The 19,178-nt window shown below is 42.2% G+C and overlaps 1 protein-coding gene across 4 annotated transcripts in view; it reads left to right on the forward strand.

Moving 5' to 3' along the window:
* Nucleotides 1-19,178, forward strand: part of PCCA (propionyl-CoA carboxylase subunit alpha) — a 483,211-nt gene that overhangs the window by 450,330 nt on the left and 13,703 nt on the right. For all 4 annotated transcript variants that reach the window (XM_049647162.1, XM_049647160.1, XM_049647161.1 and 1 more), the window contains one exon: nt 18,388-18,528. In XM_049647162.1, coding sequence (XP_049503119.1) covers nt 18,388-18,528 — 141 coding nt within the window. The remainder of the gene's footprint in view (nt 1-18,387; nt 18,529-19,178) is intronic.

Here is a 19,178-nt window from a genome sequence, read left to right on the forward strand (position 1 = left end):
CTGCTGTTTCCAAGATGGACTGATGCTCATTGCGACAAGCACTTCTCCACAGAGCACTTGGCCACAAAGGAGCATATCTGTCCCATCATCTTGAGTGGCAAAAATAAGACCAGGGCTCATGTGAACTTTGACAGACTTCCTTATAGAAATAAATCTTAAATATATTTGATATTAAAAATAAAACTTTTTCTCTCACAGAGGACAGTTTTCAAAATGACACAGAAGAAGCCAAGGAAAACAATATTTTATGTTTCTGGTTCATAGGCTATGTGAGACTTTTCTGGAGGTGCTAGTATTTAATTGTCCCTAACTTAAGAGTCTATAGAGTTTGAAGGAATATTCAATTAAATCATGCTTCTGCCATTGGGGGAGAATGAATAACAGATTTTTTTTTTTTTAAGATGGACAATATTTGAATCCCATCCTCAAATCCCTCTGGCTCTGAACTTAATTGAAGTAAGAAATTTGGCAAGAATGGAGTCCCACTGTCCAGGAAAAGAGCTAAAACAATTCTAGTTCAACTCCTTTTCTCCTGGGACCATCTTCAGATTGAGGCAATTAGTTTTAAAATGAATGGAGTTTCCAGATTCTCCACATTCTAACAAGATTGTAGAAAGGTTGAAAGTCACATAGAAGTCAAACTGGTTGAGTGTATAATTTCCTCTTGCAGATGCCAGACCAAAGGCAGTAGTGATCTAGTACTTATATTTGCTGTCATTTATTGAGACTAGAATTCTCCTTGGGATATATTATAATTTCTTTAATATTAAAGTTTCTTTTCAAGGGATTTGTACTTAATAAGTTTTGTGTAATAACATATGCATTCCATTTGAAGTTACCTTGCCAACTTTTCTAGGACTTTTTTTTAGCCTCCCCATAGTTTTTAATAAACCAAGAGATCAAATGAATACTCCCCCAGTTGCCCAGATATTGGGTGGTTATAGCTGGTTTCAGCCTATCTATAATCTGTAAACATTTAAAGAGAACCCCTTTCCAGAAGATACTTTGAGCCCAGAGGTATTCTCCAACCTCAGAAGGTCACTTACAGAACCAGAGAAACCTTCAGTCTGTATTAACATGTTTCTTTCTCTAATCTCACCCTTCAAATGATGTGTATGATCTCATTCAGAGGCAGCAACATTGGGGTCAAAGAAGAACTAACAAGAGAGTAACTGTTGACACCAGAAAACTCCCCAAACTTAGCAAAGCTGGAAAGTTTCGAGGTAGCTAGAAGGTTTTGAAAGCTATTTTTAAGTACACATAGCATAAAATATATTGTGAAGAAGTTCACCTAAAGACTCTTACCCACGTACATCTATGTAAATTCCAACATATGTTTACTCACAAAAACTTCTTGAGACAGTAGACAAAGTCAGCCATCATCCTAGGCTGTTTTTCTTGCTGTTGAAATTTGCAAGAGGTATTAAACATATTTAGTAAGCCTGGGTAGAATAAAAGTATTCTATTGAATGTTGATAACTCTAAAGACATGTCTATGTTAATTAAACCAACAAACTTAAACTAGTTTTAATACTGAATGATTTCCCTGATGACCCATCCAGAGGTAGAAAAATATGACATCCTAGAGAAGATGGAGGTAGAAAATCCACATCACCAAGGTACAGAGTAAGTATCCAACTTTTCTTCAAGGAGTTTTGGGGGTATATCTGCCTCCTATCAGAGGTCTAGAGTGATTACTTTTCATTTTTTTCCCTTTCTTTAAGTGCAAGACAATCCTGTTTCTAATGTCCTGAATTGTATGCACCTAGAAGTATTTTGAGATGAATAGGGGAGGTTTGAATTGCTTCTCAAACCACATTTCTGGTATTGTAGAGATCACCAAGACAGTACAGTTGTTTGTAATTCCCCAAAGAACTAGATTGCAGCTTGAATATCAAGGGACTGACCTGCTCATCTAGTTAAATTTTCTTCAATTTGCTTCTTTATATCAGGGAGAAGACTTGCATTCCAACTAAAATTAGAATTAAAAGATTTCTGTGTTCTAGAACTTCAGGGTTTAATGCATTACATCTTTTAAAAGTCTATATAAAGTGTTTTAAAAAGGACTTTGGGTGCTCTCTTTCCTGAAAGCATAATTCAGTCTTGGCTTTTATCAGCCCCCAAACATCGGCTTCCAGCTGATCATTTGTAGTAAGGCCTAGAAGAAATTTCGTCATCTGTTTCCTCTGTGAAGGGGGTTGTAAATGGCCACGAATCTTTCTAATTTCTTCCTAAGTTTGGCAAGATCTTCTGAAAATGGAGGTCAAAAGAGCTTTATAACTTAAAAAATCTGTTGCTGTCCAGGGGACATGAATTCTTTGCACTGGGGGTCCAGGATATATCTGCAGAGAACATCGTGTATGAAGGCCTGCGGCTGGCAGGGCCTGATCTCAGGGCTCTGGAAAGTAGAAGGAATTGTAAGAGAAAGATGAGCTAGTCTGCTGGCCATTCAGGTGCTTCTGCTGAATTCACTACCTGACTTTTAGTGTTTACTTGAGGAGCCTGTATAATACCCCCGGTGCTCTGGGGTGCCTGGGTGACTCAGTCGGTTGAGCCTCCAACTCTTGATTTCGGGTCAGGTCATGATCCCAGGGCTGTGGGATCAAGCCCTGTATTGGGCTCCACTCTGAGCACGGAGCCTACTTAAGATTCTCCCTCTCTCTCTCTCCCTCCCCACCCCGCTCCTCTCCCCCACATGCACACACGCTCTCTAAAATAAAAAAATTAAGTTAAAATTAAAAAAACATTACAATATAGAAGTTTGTCCAATTCAAAGGATCCATCATCTGGCCGTTGAGTAGAATCTTATTTTAATCTCAATAACAACTCAAACCAATAAGCCTTTTTATAACTTAATCATGGACACCCCTCAGAGCTGTCCCCTCAGGAGAGTATAAGAAATGGAGCCCTCACAAGTCCAGAAGTTCACTCCCAGGGTTAGCCTTGGAAAGCAGACTTCATTGTCACAGGCAGTAGGAATAGTATAGCCTAAACAGTGTCCCTGGTTTCCCATGAGAATGTGAGACACCTCAGTCACAGATCTGCTAAGCTGTCACACTGAGCAGGTACTACTGGATTGGGACTCTACCAGCTCTAACAAGACAACAAAGGCTGAGATGACAAAGGTCCTCTCTTATCCAGGACCCCTTATGACGAACTCCTCTGTGAGCTTGCACGGTTGGAGAAAGAGAATGCTGACACCAGTCGCAAATCCAAATTGTTACTTGTACTCTGACTGACTGGCTATAAATCAGAGGTTTCTGTGACCTCCTCTCTCTCTTTTTTTTAAGTTTGTTTATTTTTAAGAGAGAGGGGGTAGGCACATGAGCAGGGAGGGGCAGAAAGAGAGAGAGAGATAGAATCCTGAGCAGGCTCTGTGCCACTAGCACAGAGCCTGACATGGGGCTCGATCCCACAAACCGTGAGGTCATGACCTGAGCCAAAATCAAGAGTCAGGCACTTAACTGACTGAGCCACCCAGGCACCCCATACTGATAATTTCTTAGGTTTATCAGTGATTATCATATATGAAGAAAGACTATGTCACTCAGAAGATTTTTCTACCCAGAGCAAGAGTCAAAGACGCATTCTTTAGGGGCTCCTGGATGGCTCAGTTGGTTAAGCGTCCGACTTTGGCTCAGGTCATGATCTCATAGTTTGTGAGTTCAAGCCCCGTATCAGGCTTTGTGCTGACAGCTCAGAGCCTGGAGCCTGTTTCGGATTCTGTGTCTCCCCCTCCCTCTGCCCTGCCCCTGCTTGTTCTCTCTCTGTCTCTAAAGAAAAAAACTAAAAAGCTCAAAAGGAAAATATGTGATTAAATATAAAATATTTTTAAAAAAATAAAAGGGGCCCCAGAGATATCCCTTGCCCTTCTACCATGTAGGACACAACAGAAAGATGGCTGTCTGTGAACCAGAGAGCAGGCTCTTACCAGACACAAAATTTGCCAGTGCCTTAATCTTAGACTTCCCAAACTTTATAACTGTGGAAATAAATGTCTGTTATTTATAAGCCACACATGCATGCTTTCTGTTACAGCAGCCCTGAAGGTCTAAGATAGGCCCCCTGAAAAGGCTGCTCCAATAGTGGAGTAGGGTACCTTACATCCACACTTCTCCAAGGGTGGTCCCAGATCAGCCACCTCAGCGTCTCTTGGGAACTTATTAGAAATACAATCCCCGACCCAGTCCTGAGTCAGCAACCCTGGAGGTGGGGCCCAGCAATCTGCTCTAACCAGCCCTCTGGGTGAGTTTTGAGTCTTCTGGGTGGAGAACCACTACTTGTGCTGTCTTAATGGAGAGCACTGCTGAAGGCCCCTTGATGCCGCTTCTGCTGATTCCATGTGTATCAAACAACCATGGATATAATTTGTCTACACACACACACTACACTTGCGGGATGTGCTACTTCCCTTTACAAATGTATTTCTGATTGTAAATTTACAGGATGGTTTTCACACATCAGTTTCTTGTGAGCTTGACAAGCAAACCCATCTAGCTGAGAATGACCCATTCTGTGCTGTAGAGGAAGTCTGTAGCACAGTCTAAGTCTGAGGAAGTCTAAGGCTGTGAAACAGTGGCCCGGCCTGTGATCTAGGGTGGATTCACTAACGTAGATGCCATGGGGTGAGTCAGCCCAGCAGCCACGGTCCCATCCCAGCCCTCCTGGGGCTCTCTCTTTCCTGACCTTATATTCCAGTGGAAGAACTAACTGATAGTCAGCCCTCCTGGTCTCTGGGTTCTGGACACAAGTGAAGTGTTTCCTAGACTTATTTTCGTGGACTGCTGTGTAACATTATTTAACTGTAATTGTAAAAGTGTTAGGTGTTTTTCAATTTGATTAGACAGCTTTTGCTTAGGAGTAAGTCCACAGGGAAATGATCCTAGATTCTATGACTAAAGCTTCGGGTGATTTCTTTTGGCATTTCTGACCTTCTAGACTCAGAAAAATCACTGAGTGGTTAACAGTTTGTAAAGTTAAGAGAGCTTTATGTTGATTGATATGAATATTAGTATTTGAGCGAAGGACAGCTTCCGGGACATTATTGTGGAGTCATTGCAACCAGGCTTGGTTTTCTGCTCCATACAGATAACAGGTCATGCTCTCGGGGACAATTAGAGAAAACGAGAATGAAGTTGAGTGAAGGACAGGGGGATAGAGCAGACGGCAGACATGGTTTGTCAGTGCAGCCTTGGGAGGAAGGGCCTGAGAAGCTGAGGGGCAGCATACCCAACGCCTTCTTACATTTACAACTGTGCCTCATAGTCCTCAGGAATAAGAGAGCTGAGTCCTGGGGAAGAGGGACCAGCCGGGCCAGTTGGGGCTATTTTTCTGCATTCTGGAGTTGTCATAGCAGAGTCTGTGTACTATGGAAGGGGGTTGGGAACAACACAGGGGTATATGGGAATTTTCCCTCTGCTTCAGATGAGCTAAGCATGCAAAAAGAAGTAACCTAACTTCCTTCCTGTGTTTAAAAACTGATAGTCAAGGATGCTGACTGGCAAAATACCATGGATTTCCCCCTTTGTATTTATTTATTTTTATTAAAATGTTTGTTTGTTTATTTATTTATTTATTTATTTATTTATTTAGAGAGGTGGGGGTGGGGGGTGGGGCAGGGAGAGGGAAACCCAAGCAGGCTCCACACCATCTGGCCATCTGCACAGAGCCTAATGGGGGATTCGATCCCATGAACCATGAGATCATGACCGGAGCCAAAATCAAGAGTCAGATGCTTAAACCTAGATGAGCCACCCAGGTGCCCGAATTCCCCCCTTTTTAGATAAGGCAGCTTCCTTGTTGTATTGTACCCAGAGTGGATGCATTTATAAAAATAGATATGTATGTTTATGTTTTTATAGATTTACATGAGTAGATTTACAATCCAAATTATTTCATGACTTCAGGGGAGTGGGATTGGAGGGGGGATTATTAGCTTGTTTTATATACTTCTTTATTATAGGACTCTTACAAGTCTTTAACTCTTGCTCACTTCATAAAAGAAATCTTAAATTTTATAAGAGTTTTCAAAGTTCACTCACAAACTCAGTCCCCAGTTCTCTCTCTCACTTATAAATCTCTCAATTTCCTCAAATATGAATTCTCCTGCCCTGAGAATTTAGAACATAGACCCTAAGTCTGGGGCAAGATTATGATAGATTAGCATAGATACAGCAAAGTTTCCAGGTAGTATGCTCATGAGAATTGAATAGAAGGCCACATTATTAGGCTAAGAATATTATCAGAGGAAATTCCAAATGTAGGAGACTGAGGTGTGAAAAATAAGTTGTGTGTTTACATGTGCGTGAGAGAGAGACTTAGATCTATGTGTTTTGATGAATTCTGGAATACCCAGTACAGCCTCCAGTGTCTTTTCGGAGAATATGCCCAAGCATTTTGGTGTCTGAATTTTGACTTCATGAGATACTGTGATTTGTAATAAGAAATACATGTTTGGGGGTGCCTGGGTGGCTCAGTTGGTTAAGTGTCCAGCCTTGGCTCAGGTGATGATCTCATGGTTCATGGGTTTGAGCCCCACATTGGGCTCTGTGCTGACAGCTTGGAGCCTAGAGCCTAGAGCCTGCTTCAGATTCTGTGTTTCTCTCTGTCTCTGCCCCTCCCCTGCTCATGCTCTGTCTCTCTTTCAAAACTAAATAAACATTTAAAAAATTAAAAAAAAATACATGTTTGTTCTTTGTCCTATTCCTGGCATAGAGCTCCTAAAGCCCTTGGAATTTCCTAAGTGAAATGAGTGATAAAGGTAAAGAGAGCATCTTTCGTTATTTATAACAAGCCCCTTCCAGCTACACCTGAGCTTAGGTTAATGAGTGACTTTTGGAAAGCCTCTAAGGATGGGGGGGGGTTTGCTAGTTTCCAGGGAAACCAAGAAGGTGATTAGAGTTCTGGCACTTTCAGCCCTACCCCCCCCCCCCCCCCCCCCCACAAAAAAAAGAAAAAAAGAAAAAAAAAACTCTGGGGAGAGAATAGAGGCTGGAAGTTAAACTAACCACTAACAGCCAATGATTTAATGGATCATGATTCCATAAGGAAGCCTCTGTAAACTCTTAACTGAAGAGGTTTGGAGAGGTTGTGGGTTGACGTGCCAGGAGGGTGGCACACCTGGTATGGTCATGGATGCTCTGCACCCTCCCTCATATTTTATCTTTGCATTGTTTCAGTCTGGCTGTTCCTGAGGGGTTTTCTTTTGTAATAAGTGAGTAATCTAGTAAGCAAACTATTTTCCTGAGTTCTGTGAGCCATTCTAACAAAGTTTCAAATCCGAGGAGGGAGTTGTGGGAGCCTCCAATTTATTTATAGCAGGTCCATCAGAAGCACAGGTGACAGCCTGGACTTGTGATTGGCATCTGAGGTGGGGCCAGTCTTGTGGGACTGAGCCCTTAACCTGGGAGGTCTGACACTAACTGCAGGTAGACAGTGTCAGAACTGAATTGAATTGGTGTGGGGAAAATGCCCACACAGTTAGTGGCCAGAGTATTCTGAGTATGAAAAAGTGTTTTGTTTTTCCTTTCACTTCATTTCAAGAGAGGGGCTAACATAAAAAAGCTCCCCTCACATTGATTACATGATTTATAGTCCTCATCTATATTTATATTTGTGTTATTTATGAATGTCTTTTCTCTCTGGCCAGATTCTGGTGTTTGAGGTCAGGAGCCAATTTTTCTTATTTATATTGTATTCTCATATTGCCCATATGTGCGTGATAAATAGTTTTTGAATGAATGAACCATACTCTTTCACTAATTGAGTATGACATTATCTAAGGAAAGGATGACCATAGAATCCTGCACTGCCCGATCTGGATGCCTTCTTAATATCAGAACCAACTTCTTTTCTTTGATCTTAGAGCCAGGTGTCATTTTGAAAAATTTAGTCTATTTCCTTAATGTGGAACCATAGAACTAGAATTGTAACAAATAGAATTTGCTATTCCATGATGCTTTACAATACACAATTAAAAAAATCACAACTACCACTGTCTTTTCTTTGACAATCAGAGGTACTTGGGAAGGAAAGAGGAAATCATATTTGGTGAGTGGTTACTGTCAGGCACTTGCTACTTAGTCTGCAAAACTTTTTCAGTTTAATCTCTCAGTCATTTAATCCATGTTTTATCTTGATTTTAGAAATGAAGAGATTTGTTCTGAGAAGTTAGATCACTTGGCCAAAAGGTGAATCTATTGGGATATCAAAATTCAGGTCATTTGGCTTCAAAGACTTGTGCTTTTTTTTCTTTGAACTCTCTTCTGCTTCCAGTATGGTGGCCACATCTCCTTTTACCTCTGTTGTCCACATGGCTTTATAGGGCTTGTCTGTCTTCAATACTGTATCTTCTGTATAATGTGCAACATGTGACATGCCAGAAGTCCACTTAGTAGCATGGGTTAAACTTCTGAGATATGTAAGAATTCTAAACTATAAAATTGCTAAGCAGTCCCCTGATAGATTGCACAGGCCAAGGGCAGGCCACAGCAAAATGGGCCCTTTGGTATGAAGATAATTTTGAGTTAAAAGCAATCAAAACCCAGCAGATTCAGGAAAAGCTCTTTATCTCCCGCACAACTGCCTAAAAAGAATTTAGTTAGGGGGCCTGCTCCAGGAAGAGAGCTGTCACCACAGATGACTACGTTACACCTTGAGCCAGGTACAGTAGATAGGGAGGAAGCTAGCAAGGCCTGTTTGATCCAAGTCCTCCATGTTCTGTTGTTTCTGAGTGGCCCAGCAAACACTTGTTTACCAAACATTTATTCTTTCTCATTCTTCCTAAAGGTTACATTCCTTCCCTTTGAGGTCCCAGACCCATACCCCCTTCTCCTCAGTGTTCAACATGACAGAGATGCCTTATTTTGCCTGTGTTTGCGATTTCATGTCTGTGTGGATTTCCTGTAACTACAATTTTAAATTTGATCTTCTGTTCATCTTATGTCCACCTGATCCTTAATCCAGCTAGAAGGACCTTGAATGGCAGAGGAAATTTCTTCCTCCCTGACAAGATCATTCCCAGTACTTTGGACCAGGGGTTGTTGGGTTGTGTAGGAGATGAAAACTTTTTCTTCTCACCTCTTAGATTTCAGTGCCTGGAGCCTTGCAAATCAAACTGACAAAAGGCAGCTTAACAAAAGAAAAAAATAGATTATGTTACACTTATACATGGGAGTTCCCAAAGAAATGTAAAATAAGACATTTAGAATGTGGGGGGTTTATACTATCTTAACAAAGGACACTATAGTGTGGGGACAAAGGAAAGGAGGTTTGGGACTTCTGGGGGTGGGAGTAAGTTGTGGGAAGGTAACTAGGAAATATAGGATAAATATGGTATTTTTAGTGTGGTTTCTCATGCCGATAAGAGCCTTCTCAGGCCGTAAGAGTAGCTCTGGAGCAGTTCTCTTCCTTGTGTATGAGAGAAAGACACCTGCTTCTAGACCAGAAGGGGAGGGAAGAGAGCTCATTGCTTTCAGCTCAAAGCAATCCTTTCAGCGAAAGGGCATGTTTTGGGGTGGCTGGCATACTGTGCCCTTCTTTAGTTTTCTGCTTTCATCTTCTTGGCCAACAGTTTACTCCACAATATTATCCTCTGTACTTTTGTTTGCTTTTGCCTTGAAATATTTTAGTTTCAAATTTCTGACCAATATAAGCTAACATTTTGCCTTATTAGATTCTGAGTTTCTTTAGTGAATTCATACTAGTAAGAACATTGTATCATTAAAAAAAATCCATATAAAGCCCAGAGCACTGTTGAACAGCCCCATGGCATCGGCACACTCCCCAGATCTCTGATGTTCCATCTCTGGACTAAAGAACTTTCCAGGGAAGGCCAAGATCCCTATCTTTTTCCCCCAGAGTTCACTTATTCTGTGCCCTGTAGACAACATTACTTTAACTTGAGATGAGCACAGAACAATTCAAATAGAAGAGGAGGAAATGGAGGCGTAGGGACCATAGCGAAATGGTACACTTCCCTACCTATGTGCTTATTTACATAATTGTGTTTTTATAACACTTCCTGTACTTTTCTGTAAGCTGATGCTGCCCTAATTATAGATTTTCAAGAGAACACTTCATTGTACCCCAAATTATATAGTGCTTTAAAAAGGTACCTTCTTACTGGTTTACCAAATACCTCATAAATGCGTAATTACGTAAAACTGTTCAGGATACAGAATAGAAACAGCCTGTACTGTTCACAGATGTTGGTATTGTTACATAATTGAGCACAAGGCTTTCAAAGATCTATAATATTTTTCTTGTATGAAAAAGAAAGAAATGACTCATTATAGTCATAATGTGTCACAGAGACTCCTGATCAAACAGAATGCGTGTGTTCTGTTTTGTGAGTTCTGTACAGAACATTGTCAATGGACTTGCCTTTGTGGATGGGAAAGTGCCACTTATTCCAGCAAATTACCTTTGTGGCATATGTACTTGCTTGTTAGACAGCTTGCGGGCACCTGGGTGAGGCAGAGGCTGGGCCCCTTTATCCTGGCACACCTGCACACTGCGTCCCCACAGCGCCGGGCACCAGGGAAGTTCCCCCATTCACTGACTCGCTCTTCCAGAAACCCGTTGAGGACCCGCAGCCAGCGCTGTCCTGCAAACTGGGAGCGGGCTGGCTTCCTGTACGGTAGTTCTGTGGCTTTTCCTTCAGTTTTGGCTCTATCTTGAGACACCAGTGATTCAAATTGCAACGAAGGTAACTCCGTGGAACACAGCTGAGGAAATAGGATTGGTTAAGTGCCGGGTTTAATGTTTAAGTTGCAATTTAATTTTCAGTGCTATGGTGACAAAAGATGCGTTGCTGATCTTAGGATATTAGAATTGGAAGGACTCGTGTTTCTGAGGAAAAACAAAATTGGAAAAACAAATTAGGTTAGATTTTTACATGATTGACAGATGTCCCCATGTTTTTCTCTTCCGAGGAAATTGTCTTTTGGGAATGAGCCGGAGAAACACACGAACTTACTCATTCCTTCAAAGGCTTTGATATCAGCCTTAAGATTAGTTCTTTTCTCTAAGGATACTTGGTCTTTTTTAGCAAGAATTTGAAAGATGCGGTGCAGAAGTGGGCTTCACGTATTTTTCTTGTTTTGCTTTGTTGGAATTCACCTCCCACCTCTCCTTTTGTGATTCTTGCCTCAAAAACTGTCCTTCATGAGATCGTTGCGCCACTGTGGCTCCTTGTGGCACATTGATCGGCCCAGCAAAAGCCTGGAGTTTGAGAACCAACTTAGCAGTGAGAGAATAAAACCTGGAGCATAGATTGATTCATAACCATAAGTGGGCCAGTGTTGAAAGTGGCGTATTATGTCACTGCCACATATTGACATTATCAATTATGTGTCATTAAACAGCTCACCTCACTGAATGATTTACTTTGTGTGTAACTGCCTTTTTCAATTAAAGGTAGCAAACGCTGGGGAACGGGGTCACAGTATCAGAAACCATATATTTTCTCCTGTTAACACCAGCCTCGCAGCCTTGCAAGCGAGGGGTGTGTTGGTGTTTTGCTTCAGGCTGTACTGCTCTAGTTTAAATGGTCCAAACAAGTGATTAATGATTGGGGGCAGGCCCTTACACTGCTTTCCAGATCTTTTCTTCAGCGCACTTCCATTTATGTCACCTAGCCACACGCTTGGGAGGTGTTACTTCAGCACAGATCACACTATTTTGTCGGCATTGGTTTCCATTTTGGGGACCCTTGATGTTACTCTATATACATGTACCTGTTCTCTGTGTATGTGTGTATTTACTGAAGTATTATATTAAGCGTACTGTAATGCATATATACTCACGTGTTATTTATTTATTAGCACAATGACCTAAACCTTAAACTCTTTGACATGGCGGTTGCAACGCAGGTGTTCCTGATATATAAAGACTATATGGTCCAGTGAAAGGTGGACTTGCCCCCACCAAAGCAGCTCTGGATTTTTTTCTCCAGGTTTCAGTGGTGATAATTCAATCCAGATGATGCAGTTTCTTGGGACGTTCTTTTATTGTCTTACAAGTCGATGTGATATTTGGATTTCGCAAGGCTAAACCATACACGGTGTTTCTCAAACGTGCGTTTCTCAAAAGTGTGTTTGCGAGAATCAGATATGTTAACTGTTACTCTGAAGTTGAGAATTTGAACTATTAGTCGACCCACTATATTTGCTCTCTGTGTAAAAGTTTGTTATAACAGTGCTAATTACTAAGCAGCTGGATTTGTGAAAAAGTGCACAGCAGTAATTTGCACCTGACTGTTGCTTTGCTAGGAAAAGAATTGTGATCACGTACATGGAGTGCATGCGCTTGATCTATAAACTTCCAAAGAGCATGTTTATCTGTGGACCTTCAACAGTTTGACTTTTTGAGTATAGCATTTGGTTTCTATGTGTGTACTTCTGAGACACTCGTTTTTACCCTAATAGGAGCTGTTGAGCACTGATAGGACATTTTACAAAGAGAAGGGTAGCATTTTACAACAAGACTGAAGCTTTTAAATGACTATGTGCTTCTGCTTATTATGTTTTGCTAGTTTTAGGGGGCCAGACAAGAAACAAGATTTCCTTTCTAATTCCTTACTCTCATACAAAATCATGAACTGGCCTAGTCAGATGTCAGTAAAATCATTGTTTCAGTGGCAGATCAGAATGGGCCTGTCCCATTGGACTCACATCCTGAATAATTCTTTCTACGCAAATGGAGTAGATAACACACCACACCGAAACCAGCGGATTTTTGTGTTTGGTTTTGGTCTATTAAGAACAACTCCAGGTCAGGTCTTGGGAAAGAATTTATTTTTGCCCTGTGGATGCGTCGGAAACATCTGCTTCAGGTAGTTGACAGGTGTTCCTTATTAACCCATGAGCCAAAGACCCAGATAGGGAGTTCTCACTATTTGAAAACTGCACATTCCTTGTGTTTGTAAGTGTATATTCAGATTAATTCCACATACCTCTTATTTAGATTGCTGACAGACAGGAACTTCGAAAAGAAACGGGTGCTTTTAAAGAGGAATGTGAAAAATGAAATTTGCTTTCTTAGTACAAGAGTTTTTCTGTACTTTTAAGAACTGGTGCTCTTGGGCAGAAAGGAAAGGTTTCAAAGGAACCTCATCTCCATATGGTTTTACTCGATAATCCTTTATCCAACATCTTCAGCTCTCATTCCTTTGCTTTCTTGCCTGTGGCTACATTTCTATCTCGGCATCAATTAGCACAGTGATTTATACAACAAGCAAGCAGTTTAGAGGTAATGGTACACAATTAACATCTCATTCCACCATAAAGGGTATGCTAAATACCCCAGTCATTGCTTTCTCTGCCTGGAATTGAAATAAGTGTTTGTCCTAATTCATATGCTATCTGATGTGAAGTGGGCCGGCTTTGTACTGCACTACACCATTAATCTAATTATAGCTAGCTGCAAATGAAGTGCTGTCTGAGCACGGAGAGTGAAGAAAATAGCCTTTTGTCATTTAGCCTGACTCTGCGAAGCAAGATCACACTTTACGGGGCAATACTGCGAACTGGAAATCTCCATAATATTGCTGCCTGTTGCATCTTTTCTAATTGCCACAGCATTGTAAACACAACCGGGCGCTGATATAAATAGAGCTGTAGATATGCTGTCATGTGGGTTGTCGGAGAAAGTCCTCCGAGTGCTGTTGGATTAAATGATGCGTCCTGATTGACAGCTACCTCGAGACTGTGCGGATGGAGTTGTCACAGCATTATGCTGAGGGGCTGCTCCGGTGGTTGCAGCTGTACTGACTCGGGGACAGCCGCCTGTTCGGTTCACCTTCTTGGCCCGGGGTGTGTGTTGGGGGGGGGGGGGGGGGGGGGGGGGGGGGGGGGGGGGGGGGGGCTCTCCCAGAGAAGGGCAGCCACAGGCTCTGATTCTCTCTGTTTGGGGTATTGTTTCTTGCAGATTTTTTCTTGCAGATTCTTGCAGGGTCGGTTTGGTTTGGCTGGGCCCGATGCTGCTGTATTTTGCACGGCATTGACCCCTTGCTGTGGTTTTCCTCCAGTGTTCATAGTGATCCCACAAAGAACTCAGGAATGGGGGAAACAAAAAACAAAACAAAAACCGTTGAATTAAGACTCCAAATGTACCTCAGTGTTCTAATGTATATTTAGTGAGGCTTTTTTTTTTTTCTAGTTTTCTGAAACTCCAGTGTTTTTAAAGATGTGTCTTTTTTTTTTTTTTTTTTTCAGTTTTTTTTTTTTTTTTTCAGCTAGTCATTTCTGACACTTTAAGAACACTGACACTTGCTCTCCAGCTCAGAGTTAGGAAAGTAGATTTTTAGGGGCATGTTGGAGTGTTAGCTCTCACTGCCACACCGTGGAAATGAAAAGGCAGTTTAATGTTGGAGACCCTTGGGACCAGAAGGTGAAAACTTTGAAGAGGAGAACCTTATATCTGAAGAAATGCATCTGCTCCCTTACTTAGTGAGGGTTGATATACAGTATATGGCCGGTGCTTCAGGATGTTTTGGGAACTGATGTAACATAATTCCCAGCAAAGTGCACCATTTACCCTTGACTGAGATGGCCCACGGTTGCCGTGTGAAAACACGAGCAGTTCATCAACTGCACATGTCCTGATCGTTTTGGAAGAATGGCATAGGAGTGGAAACCAGAGGTGGGCTACTTTAAGGTGAAATCACAACTGAGACAGTATGCAAAGCAGCTTGGAAGCATTCATCCTGCTGGGAGCCCATAGGCCTCCAAGGCCTGCAGGTGCGAGCACTCGGGGTGTGTGACTTGGTGAAGTCTCTGGTAAATCTCAGGGCCGTACAGAGAGGCACACGGATTTAAACTCCCTAAGGAGGCGCAGACACCAGCGGCAAGGCACTTTGTGTGACCATCTAGTGCAGTGTAGCCGTAGCAAGGGCTGCTTTACGTGGTGGTGTGCGTGTGCGTGTGCTGTGTGTGTGCCTGGCACGGGTGGGCTTGCCCATTTGCAGGATGTTTCTGTTAACCAACCTGACCAAAAAGCATATACGCCCCCCACCCCAAACCATGACCACGTATGGCTTCTCCCCCAACTACCATGGCTCTCTGCCCCCACCTTTTCCCCCTTCATTAGGTTCCATGCTGAGAGCCCTGAGAGCCGTATGTTCATTGTAAAAACAATTCCATTGTGTTCCTTTTAAGCGTCCATCTCTTGTAGTTTTCTTCCTGACCCTTTATGTCTGGTGTGATTCCCTTCTCTTTCTTTCTTGTTGAACTTTTTGGGAGAAATTTTGTTAGACATGGTTTTACATTACAGACACCATAAAATTCATTCGCTTAGAGCCTCTGGCTGGGGTCATTAGAGAACACCTCCCATGAATGTTCCCTCCCATCACTGTCCTTCCTACATGGGTTGAGCTGACCAGGCCACCCCCCGGAGAGCACCTGTTCTCAGCGTTAAGTTCCTCCATGCGGACCTTGATAATTTGTGGTTTATGAGCACCTCCCTAAAACCACAGTGAGGTTCCATCTACCGAAGAACCCAGAACGAATCCAGTTCAGGCCCCACAGATGTTTCTTGTGACCTTGCAGGGTGAGAACCTTCTGGGTTCTTCTAGGATTGTACTTCTCCGTCCTATCAAGTAACCTTTAAAATCTTGGACTCCCACTCCCACAACCTCAAGTTTGTGGTTTATCTGCTTGAAAACAGTAACAACCACAACAACAACAACTTAAAAGCACAACTCTCCAGGGAGGTTTCACGGAACACTTTAGGAATATTTAAATGCCTAGCGTAAAAAACCAAACTCTTTGCGCGTCATAGGGCATTTTCCTGAATTCTTTTAGCTCGTTGGCTGGCTCTGCCTGAGCCCCGTAAGAATCAGAGAAACCAATAAATAGCAGTTTTGATCAGAAGCTTTGAAAGCCGTAGTGTACACTCTTAAACGACTTCTTTTCTGGGGGCAGCAAAAAGCTTTTATGGCTCTCACCAGGCACTTCATTCTGATGGGCCCATATGCTGCACCCGCTTAGATCCCATCCCGCCAGCGCGCCCCGCGTCCGATGCACGGCTGCCGAGCCAAGACGTTGTTTTAAGAGGCGTGTTTGTGTGGGCACGCTGAAGGGGTCAGGACACATCAAAGGTAATCTTAAAAAGAGAACCTCTTGCTGCCTCCTCTCTTTATATTCAGAAAGGTCGTTTCTTAGCCAACTATTTGCAAGGAGGCCTCTCCTGAGGCATTTACCCCGTTGTTATTTTTTACTTGTGATTACAATAAGTCGCTTATCCCCCAAACAGATTTAAGAACAATAAACAAATACAAGAGGAAAAGGAACATCTCATCAATAACAAAGACTGCATCTAAAGGCGCTGAGTTTTGTGACTCTTTTACATCTCTTTCCAAGCAAAGCAGGAGTCCTACAGAGAAAGGAATTCAAAAGATAGGAAAATTATAAAAATAGTAAAAGGATCCAGTTTTAGTCAGGATCTTGTAATTTCTGGGGGAGAAATGGAGCTCGGTACGATCTCAGCTCTTTATTTACATTAAGGCTTGTTTGTGATATAGCTAAAATTAAGTTTTAAGCCTGTCCACTGTGGTGAAATGTGATAAATCATATTGTTCACAGTGCAGAAAGAGCCTTTCCCTGAATTTAGACTTCACATTTTGTAGTCAAATGGTACAAAAAACAAGGGGAAAAAACTAGATCTGTGTGCTACACTGAACCTGGACAGCTGGGCCCAGTGCTGACCAGTCACGTGTTGGGAGCCGGGGAGGGCGCTGCCAGCTAGAAAAGTGACTTTGCTGTGGACTCTCCTGCTCCTAGGGGTGTTGGGTTTTCTTTTCTAAGGCAGACAGAGCACAGCTACGAAAACCATGCAATTTGGTACAATTATGTTATCCCTTCTTTCTCCGTCCACCCCCCTACCCCCCCCCCGCCATGGTCTAATGAAAGACTTTGAGGTACAATTCATCTCTGATAAGTAGTCCCTCTGCCTGGAATGTTTATTAGACTGACAGCACAATGCACTCTCCTTGCCACTTAGGACTCAGATGAATTTTAATAGGAGCAAAAAGCTTTTATTTGCACTGTAATTTCACTTAAGGATCATATCCTTCAGAAACTGGCAGACACTTGTATGTCTTGATTGCAAAACACACACTCAGGAGTAAAGAAACATGCAAAAGATGTTATTATTCAACCTGTCACAGTGGCAAATCTGAGCGGAACTTAGGCCATCGGTGCTCCTCCTGGGGGTCTCCCTTGCCCTTTTAGAACAAGTCCCACAAAGAGCACCCAGAAGGAATTCCGCCATGCCTGTACAGAACTAGAGGGGGAGTTCTATTTTGCCTTTGCATCCCTGCCATCATGATGCCCACAGGCGGCTTTGAGTTACAGCATCTTTTCTCGAACAAAATGGAGCTGCCTCCGTGTTGTATCTCTCTTACCCAAGGGAGATGCAATTTCGAAGGAATTCAAAAATCTTCAGGTGCTGGTTTCAGCCTCACTGAGTAACCCCTCCTCAAACCAGCTGAGTTTGTTTCTTTTTGGGTAGACCAAACTGTGGCTCTTCTATTTGTTCATAGAGATCCAGGATATTTTCCCCTGCCAGGCAGAAACTCTCTTTATTAGAAATGTTCTGTTTGACTGAACTCCCTTGAACCTGCTGGATTGTTTGAGAACCATCTACAAAAGGTTCCATTAAAAATACTTGCTTGTGCATAATGTTTCTCTCAATGGCTTAAAGTCTGATATTATTGTCTCTCTGTGTAGAAGATAGTCCTTCTATTTCATTTTTATCTACCCTAAGCATCTTGGTACGTTGGAAAGACTATGCCATGTTGTGCCCAAAAAGAAGAGCTAACTTTTTCTGTAGTGAATATAACATACTGTGCCTCTAGAAAGAGATTGAATTTTAAATATTATTTTGCCCCAAACGAACACTGAAACCCTTTGTCTTAACTTGGTGGCGCGGCCGCTCTCGCGGGGAACAGGAGCCTGAGACAGCAATCTGCTGCCATCTGCTGGCGGGTGCCCGCAGAGTCACCCCTCTCCCTCCTGCTGACCCAGCCAGCTCATAGAATCCGTGTTAATTGGGATAAGTTTGTGAGCAGTGAAGGGAATATAAGGAAAAATCCTCACTGTTTTCTTTACAAAAGTTTTGAGATGTTTCTCTTCCAGGGTGACTGCTATTTCTCACTAATTAATTACTGGAGTTGTTCTCGTTTCAAGAAATTTCTTAAATAACCAGCTCACAACATGTGCCAGAAACAAAATGACTATATTTTGTTTATCTGTACAATAATTAAAAACCATTGAATTCAAAGATGTGATCATTTAAATTTCAGAGCTAAAAATCTGATTCTGAAAGAATGCTACCTTTGAGGAAAAGTTCGTTTAAACTCACTTACATTTTTTTTACCCCCTTAAGTACAAGGTGCATATATTAACCAAACTGGCTGCAGAATTGAACAAATTTATGCTGGAAAAAGCGGCTGAGGACACAAGCAGTATTCTACGCTCCCCGATGCCTGGCGTGGTGGTGACCGTCTCTGTCAAGCCTGGAGACATGGTAAGGACCGAGCCTGTCTGTGGGATGAGGCGGACTAAAGCGGGATCACATTCCGTGCAGCTCTTTCTTGACTCCTACCACCCCCACAAAACCGCTAAATAGCTTTTGCACATTCTCTGTCCAACTGCTTCACATTTGAATTGGGTTAGTAACAGTATCCCTGAGTGTCTCCCCTACCAAAGACCTGGGACTGGAATAGAAATAAGGCCAGAGTCATTCTGTTAATTGGCAAATGCAGTATTTTGGAAGTAGTTTATTTAAAATTTCAATTTGCTTTCTAGTTCTCTGTGCTTTAAGTATCCTTGAAGAACCGACACCAAGCAATAGTCCTTTGATGGGGAACTCTCTATGATTTCTGGGGCTAAGGAAAGCTAATTCCATAAACTGTGCGGTACAGAGCACTTCCGTAACTTGATACATATAATTCAGGATCACAGTTTGAAGCTTTTCATCTCGACCTTGTGACATTAAGGCACAAATCAAAGCTATCTTAGTATTTCCTCACATGTTCAGAGTCACCATAACATGTTATGGACAGATTGGTAGGATGCATTTTCATAGAGCATGGAGAGAGAGCTCTATTGATTTGCAGCAGAAATTTGTAAAAAGAAAACAAAGATGTAACCAGATTTCTAGGGGACAGTTAAATA

The sequence above is a fragment of the Panthera uncia genome (genome assembly GCF_023721935.1).
Source record: "Panthera uncia isolate 11264 chromosome A1 unlocalized genomic scaffold, Puncia_PCG_1.0 HiC_scaffold_16, whole genome shotgun sequence".
NCBI classification, from domain to species: domain Eukaryota; kingdom Metazoa; phylum Chordata; class Mammalia; order Carnivora; family Felidae; genus Panthera; species Panthera uncia.